The 8087-nt window shown below is 32.9% G+C and overlaps 3 protein-coding genes across 3 annotated transcripts; 1 reads left to right on the forward strand and 2 right to left on the reverse strand.

The window, feature by feature from the left end:
- Window positions 1-77: 77 nt before the first annotated feature.
- Window positions 78-2291, reverse strand: Rpn9 (regulatory particle non-ATPase 9). Its single transcript, XM_018539451.1, has 5 exons — window positions 2176-2291; window positions 1984-2097; window positions 1339-1665; window positions 711-1043; window positions 78-471 (listed from the first exon to the last, which is right to left on the reverse strand). Exons 1-5 carry the CDS (start codon window positions 2289-2291, stop codon window positions 204-206), a joined length of 1158 nt encoding a protein of 385 aa, XP_018394953.1. The 3' UTR covers window positions 78-203.
- A 2051-nt stretch (window positions 2292-4342) lies between these two features.
- Window positions 4343-5683, forward strand: LOC108773581 (transcription initiation factor IIA subunit 2). The gene is made up of 4 exons (XM_018539433.1): window positions 4343-4484; window positions 5104-5208; window positions 5295-5424; window positions 5584-5683. The coding sequence occupies exons 1-4, from the start codon at window positions 4413-4415 to the stop codon at window positions 5613-5615; spliced, it is 339 nt and encodes a 112-aa protein (XP_018394935.1). The 5' UTR covers window positions 4343-4412; the 3' UTR covers window positions 5616-5683.
- On the reverse strand, window positions 5654-7280 carry LOC108773550 (membrane-bound transcription factor site-2 protease-like; the record flags this gene model as incomplete). The annotated part of the gene is made up of 6 exons (XM_018539389.1): window positions 5654-5658; window positions 6197-6349; window positions 6428-6512; window positions 6608-6862; window positions 6972-7130; window positions 7200-7280. Coding segments are annotated over 6 exons (738 nt in total), but the record flags the coding sequence as incomplete, so codon positions are not given.
- Between the last annotated feature and the right edge of the window lie 807 nt (window positions 7281-8087).

Here is an 8087-nt window from a genome sequence, read left to right on the forward strand (position 1 = left end):
TATCAACCTTTTCTTCGTTTTTTCAATCGAAAGAAGAGAAAAGACAGATATAAAGGATTATGTCCACAAGTGCACATGTAACAAATAATTTATTTGTATTTATTAGCGACTTGTCAAGAAACTGATTTTATAATTGTGAGTATGCGAACCAACATTCAGCTGACACAACAAACGACATAGTAAACCGAAAGTGATCTGTATTCTCAGAGAGTGAGGATTTCAGAGGCCCTTGATTCCAAGAGTTTCTCCATCGAGCTAACATCTTTGCACCACCCATCAAGACGTTGTACCATTCCGGCGATTTGGCTGCGATCTAGGACACGTGGTTGCACCCAAGTCATATTGACAGTGCCCGCCACTTGATCTATGGCACCTCGCACGAGACCCTGGGCAAGAGCTTTCATTACTAGCAATTCCACTTCGCCAAGAGGTAGACGTGTCTCTTGAGAGATCTCCGTGAATGTCAGTTGTCTAAATAAGAGAAACGATAATAATATTGATGATGACAATAATTAATAATAATTAAATAATTTTCTTAATAATAATAATAATTATTATTAAGGAAATCATTTAAATTTGCAAAAATTTATACACGCTGTTAGTTTCGTTCCATCTTTATCGCTCATCACATGCAAAAAGAATATGACCAAAGTGAAAGCAATTTTATGAGTACTGTGTATTCATAACTGAAATATTTGAATTACACACACCGGTTGTTAGCTTGTCGCTTGAAAGTCATTTCCATGAGACACAACAATGAGATTTTTTGTCTCAATTTTAATTCCTGCGCCGCTAAATCAGCTACTTTACTCCATTGTGGCTTCAATCTCTCCAACGCAACGATATCACCGGCATTAAAAGCTTGCAATAAATCGACGAGCCAGTTGTTTGGTGTGCCTTTTAACGATTCCAAGACTGGATGCGCTAATAATTCTCCGAGATTATAGACGCCTTCGCCCAGAAGCGCCGCAAGTCCGAGAAAGAAAGCATGTTGTTCTTGCTCTTGTCTGTTTAAGCTGCTTAATTCGATGCAACCCAGATACCTTAATGATAAGGAGAACATTTGATGAGAAAGATCACATAATCAATTATACAAAAAATTCACAGATTTTGGTCAATCTTTTCCTAATTAGTTTATATATGTTATGTGTAAAAATACGTGTACGGAAAAGCGTTTAGTTGCTCTGCACTCTGTCGTTAGATTAACAATCTGCGAATACAGGTTTGATTCCCCAACGTTCTTCATACATGCGCAATTTTTTACTCGTTTGTGCTTTTAAGAGACAAAATTACCTCGATTACATCTAGGCAAAATCATTACAATACGTGTAAAAGTACCTTAATGCTGTACGATAATATTCTGCGTGTTTGCCCTGCAATCTGTATAATCGACTGGCAAGAAGGTAAAAGCGTCCATGAACCGTCGTAATGCCATCAGCGTTATCTAACATAGCTTCAACTTCCTCTATAATCTTCTTCGCTTGTTCCTGATTGTTGAGTTTATCCAACAGAATTTGACCCTTGAGAACCTTACAAAGGGCCACAGCTTCATTATTGCTTTGGACCTTTGTCTCTGTTTTCTCCAAGAATTTAATCGCATCTTGATTATCTTGTAATTGTGGGACTACATGGGCCAGTATCTCCACCAACGACAATGGATTTATTCTTCAAAAACATAAAGAATCTCATCAATAGAATTTATTTAAAAAAAAAAAAAAAAAAAAAAAAAAAAAAAATCTTAATGGGATTAACAAAGAACAACACACACATTAGTATAAATAGAGAATGAAAAGATATGTTACACATCACATAAGGTTTTAATGCTATTTTTGAAATATAGGCTGAATTCCATTGTACGCATAATGCGCATCAGGTATCACTTTATCCTTATTGTTCGCAGAACGTTAAATAAAAATAAAATGAAACTTTGTGCACATCACGCGTGCAACAGAATGCAGCCATAAGTTAATTGGTAGTGCTCACTTATTTTCAAAGGTCGACAAGAAGTTGACGTAGAGTTGCACGAGATTATCTTCCTGTTGCAGCACTGGATGTTTTACAAACGTCTCCAGTTTCAACGTTAACTGATGCCAAAGCCTGCAAGTCACCGAGAAAGTTTAAAATCATTACATTCCATTATCCTGTGAAATTCTTTCGCAGAAAATATCATATTACCGTTTGCTGTACAGTTCCTCGAGCTGCGCCCATTCTGCGGCCAACTCCTTGTCAGCAACGTTTTGTTTTTGACTGAGAAAAGTGTTAAGATCTTTCACTGCCACGGTTACTGCCATGCTTGATCAGCTTGATACAACTTGATGACACAACGTTTTGACCGTCAGAAATGCGTTCCAAAACTCAATTCTGCCAACTCGGAATCTCATTGGAGTCTCATTTATCCTTGTTCAATGGCCTGGTTTACATCGTGCACTTGATACGCGTACTAACTAGTTACTTTCTATTAAATTATCTTAATTTCAGCAATGTATTTAAAGAATGATGTATAAAATTGATACAATACGCATCAAAATGTTTAACTAAATACGTTTATTGTATATACATTTACAAATATCGCTGAAATTAAGATGATTTAATAGAAAGTAACCAGGCCAATGTAATCAGTATGCGAATTGACCAATCACAGTTGAGAACGAAAGAGGCCGCCGACCAATCTCTGGATATCGATCATGAAACTTTTTCCCTAGCGTGAATAGTGAAAAGTGAAAAATTTTATGTGAACTTGTGAAAAATGAAAATGTCACATAAAATGTGAAATTTAATCGAAAAACGGCAGTCCCATCGAACTGAAAGAAGGATAGCGCTTATCGATGAGATTTTTTATCTGACTGGCTTGTCGACAACTTGCCTAAACTGAAAGTTTTAGGGTGTAAGGGAGGATTCACACCTTGACGGAAAAACGGAAAGCGGAAAAGCAGTAGCCAATATCAGGTAGTTAACTTTCTGTTAGTTTTGTACTATTTACTACCAAAGTGAGTTCTAATCGGTTATCTGCTCTTCCGCTTTCCGCTTTTCCGTCAAGGTGTGAACCCGGCCTAAACCCATGCAGCGGAATAGCGTAACGCGGAACGAGAGTAGAACCAATCACGAGATTCTCTAGAAACACGAAATGCTCGTTATTGGTTCTGCTCTCGTTCCGCGTTACGCTATTCCACTGGGGTGTGTTCAGATTCCTTACTCAGAGTAGAAATATTTACCCGACCCCGTTCAGATAGTATCTGAGTAATTATTTTTTGACTCGGTAGACTGCGTTCAGATCGCTAAGTTAGAGTAATTGCGTTAACTCTAGAGTCGACTTTTCAACCCATCATTTTTCATCGGTTAAAGAGTTACTCGGCGTATTTTAGCGGCAAGTTTGAAATTGAGAATACCAAAAAGAGTTCCGAAGAACCATTATTAATAGGGTCCCCTGCCAAAATAGGATGAAGACGATTTTCTAACAGTTCGAACGTACTAGGCAACATTCTATAATGTTCACGGAATTGTTTTGTATTAAATCTTGGGACTGTCTCTTCTACATAACCTTCAATTCGTATAGCTTTTCTCAATGGGCCACGTAGCCTTAGATGGGCTTCCAATAAAAATGCCTCGACCAACTCTTCCTCTTCATCACTATTTTCCAATGTTTCACTGAATATTGATCTGAACAGTTGTTCAGTCACATTAATGGCCATAAGCACAATGATATTTTTTTCGTAATCCATCTTTTTCCTTTCTTTTTATTCCTTGCCACCATATTTTAACCCAAATGACAACCCGAACCGTTCAGAGCCACCTGTTACTCGGAGTGAATCAGCCGAGTTAGAATCGAAACTCTAGATAACTCAACCCTGGGTCGTCAGGTTGGGAATCTGAACACACCCCTAGATGGGTTTGTACCCTTAAGATGCTGAAGCGCCCTCTGATTGGTTCGTAAGGGTCTACGCACAATAGGAGAAATATTAGGAACAGATATTAAATATAAGAATTTTAACCTGTCAGAAAGCGCACATTCCACAGTACACAGTTCTGATAGGTTAAAATTCTTATATTTAATATCTGTTCCTAATATTTCTCCTATTGTGCGCAGACCCTAAGGGTCTGCGCACAATGGAGGAACAGATATTAAATATTAAAATATTAACCTATCAGAATCGTGTATCCGATGTATCTGGTATCTGATAGGTTAATATTTTAATATCTAATATCTGTTCCTCCATTGTGCGCAGACCCTAACTCTTCAAGACTGAACTTAAGACGGTCTTGAATATAAGAACTGACTATGAATACCGGCCCTAGTCCTCTTGATTGTAGCGCAGTGTTGGACAACGAGACACGTTAGTGCTGGTTAGTGCACGTTAGCATCACAGTTGCAAGCGGGAAGTGGGTTGGAAATTGCATCACTGATTTCAGACAAAATGTCTTATCAATTGTATAGAAATACGACATTAGGAAACACGCTACAAGAGAGCCTTGATGAGTTGATACAGGTGTATACATAATGTTAATACATAGGTTAGATTTAGCATTTTAGGTGGTATATAAAGAAAAAATAATTTGTTTCAATGAACGATAATATAATTTACTATGCTAGCTAAGTTTATCATTTACATATGAGGAGCAGACTTTCAAAATGCGTTTTCTCTAAAATTTATAATTTTCAGAAAACGAGAAAGAAAGCCACAAGAAAATCACGTGTCTTATAGAAAATAACAATTTACCAATCAGAAAGATGTAAAATGTTAAATATAATTGCTAAACTATTTCTAATAATGTTAAACAAATGCGTTTTGTTTGTTTCTAGTTAAAGGACATAATGCACTTTGAATGTTTATACTTTTTTCAGCATATAAATAGATGGTGAAAAAATACTTTCAGGACATCGTAGTATAGCTTAAAATATAAGTCTTGCAAAACACTGAACATCTCTAATTCAAAAAATAAAATTTGGTTAAAATACAATCTGCTCCTTATATAAAAAATTTCATTTACGTTATAAAATTAAAAAGATAATAAGTAACTCTTGCAATAGATTCTGATTCATGTATTCTTTATACAATTAAAATCATATTTGTATTGTATCTAATAATGAGATGATATATATTTCAGTATGGACAAATAACGCCACAGCTTGCAATAAAGGTGTTACTACAATTTGACAAAGCTATTAATCAAGCTCTTGCAACGAGAGTTAAATCAAGACTTACATTTAAGGTAAATTTCTTCAGTTTTGTGTAATTTGTTTAACTTGACTTTATTATATTCAGAGTCTAATTTAAATGAATTAACTTATTGTACAGGCTGGCAAATTAAACACATATAGATTTTGTGATAATGTGTGGACTTTTATGCTAAATGATGTTGAATTTCGTGAGGTTCAGGAGGTTGCGATAGTAGATAAAGTAAAAATTGTTGCTTGCGATGGAAAAAGTAAGTATTGATGCTAACAAAAATATGGCATAATGTACGTATCTATTTCGTAACTCAAATTAATTATTGAACAAGTAATAATTTATAGTTATTTATCATATTGTTTATTAGTTTTATACTGTTCAGAATAAATTTTTATTATATAAATGTTTTTTTCAGCATTGGATGCAGATGGAGCAGCAAAACGATAACAAATTTAGCATTTTACATATGCATGGGAAATCTTTCTTTACACTGTTAAAATAATTTTGTGACGAATTACAAGACAAATAAGTCAAAATAATGTAAAAATAGGTATATATATATATATATATATATATATATATATATATATATATATATATAAAAATATATATATATATATATATATATATATATATATATATATATATATATATCTATATCTATGTATATACATATTTCTTCCAAGTAAAAATTAACTACCGGCAGCTATATAGTAATATATATTAAAAATATAATTTTTATAACTGGATGAAACTAATACTTAACTTGCATAATAACGATACTTTTACTTGCCTATTTTTTATTTACGTATAAAAGAATTTAATATCTTGTTAGAAGTTTCTATGTAAATTTGAACATAAATTCAAAAAGGGCATTATTATTATTAATATGTGGACAGGTGTTAAGATTATTTTATAAATTATGTCATATGTGTGAAGAATGATGGAAAAGATGAGAATGTATGATTAACTTACAATAATTTATTAATAAGTAAATACATTTAAGTTCGTTATAAAAAGTAACGTACCTATACTTGTTATTGTAAATAATGTGCTTTTTCTGATATTTCTATTATGTGGCATGGAGTTTAATAAATAAAACACAACTATATTCAGAATATATTGACCATCCAGAAAGAAGCAAGGTACAATATTAATGATTGCCAATCCTGCTGAAAATACTGTAATATATTTACAAAGTAGCGCAAAGGACTCGGGTAATTCAGGATAAAAGAAAGAATTTTATTTTGGCACCCAACCTGATACGTCAACAGTCCTGTAAATGTCTACTGGATGACCCAAGAATAATATATTCTTGTCCATTTTTCTCTTTATGTGTATAATCTGTAATTTTAAATCGTTTTAAATTGTTAAAAAAAAGTAACAATTTTGAAAATCTATAATATAGAGAATAAATTATATTTTCTATTTCTACCCACTTTTGTGACATTGTCTAAAGGTTTCATACAATGAGTATCGTGAGATAAACACTCGTGACTAGCTTGACAGAAATTTTGTGACTGCTTAAGCATTGCCCTTACTGAAAGGCAAGAATGCAGAGGTAAGTGAAGAGGAGCAATTTGTGGTCCTTCAATATATTCAAAACACAGATTGTCATTTATTTCACTGTCAGTTGTACAACAATTCACAGCACTGTTCGTTTTTTGTTTAGCTGGTACTGACTCATCATAATCCTACAAAATAACAGATGTAACAAAGTTGTAATAATTGAAACTAACAATAATACAAATACTAGACGCTGAACAATAAAATCATGATGTAAATATCTTTTAAGGAAAATACCTGAACAAATGACTGCTTAACACAATAGCCAGGAGTAGAATGCTGTACTGCTTGCAATATAAAATGGTACCAATCTTCACTATGCTTCACAGGACAATTATTCAATTTGTATATTACATCATATTCCAAAAGACCAGTTGGTCCTGATACAGGTGAATTCTATGAAAAAATATAATAAAAGATTTTAATAAAATATTTTTTGTTACTTACAGGTAAAATAGTTTTTACATAAACCCCAGAACCAATATTATGAAGTGGTGCCCATAGCCACGTAGAAAAAACAAGAATTGCTGTAACTATATTGTAGCAAGAATGATATTATGCCAAATTTCTGCACATGCAATACGTAGCTGATTTCTTAATGGCAATGCGACTAATTGTTCATTGCTTATATGTACGTAAGCTATTGGAACGATGAAAACAATCACAATTCCTAAACCAAACAACTGCACATCCTCTCCTGCCGCAGCAAGGTGTTACGTCCGGTATGGACGTCAGGCAAGGATGATAGCTATTGCACCGACTGAGTGGTTGTGTCACATCGATTTTGAATCGTTGATATGATTAAAAGTCGTAATCATTATCTTTGAATTAAAGAGGATTGAAAGAAATCCGTAGGCCGAGCGGAAACTTCCGGATTTATACCTCTATAATTATTAGACTAATAATAATCAAGTTACTTTCTGTGATAAATAGCTTTAAATTTTAATATAAATTAGCAAATGTGAAAAATATTAAAGTAAAATAATAATAGTAAGATAATAATAAAATAAAAATGATAATAGTAGTGAAATAATAATAATAATAATTAATACGTAATAATTGTCATGAATAATATAATATATATACATTTATATTTTATCTAAATGAGTAGCATATAAACGAATTAAAGAAAAGAGAATGCACATAAAAGTCAAATAAATCAAATGACGTTAAAGGTAAGGCGAGGAGTTATTCTTACTTAACTTATTATAGAATAAGGGAAATGAATATGTTGAGGCACAGTAAATGAATAATATCAAGCAACACAATTTAATATTACAGTATAAAGTAACAAAATAAAAGAACAAGATTATAGTAGATTGAAAGAGTATATAAATGCATATGAATAACGTG

The sequence above is a fragment of the Cyphomyrmex costatus genome, unplaced genomic scaffold (genome assembly GCF_001594065.2).
Source record: "Cyphomyrmex costatus isolate MS0001 unplaced genomic scaffold, Ccosl1.0 scaffold214, whole genome shotgun sequence".
Lineage (NCBI taxonomy): Eukaryota > Metazoa > Arthropoda > Insecta > Hymenoptera > Formicidae > Cyphomyrmex > Cyphomyrmex costatus.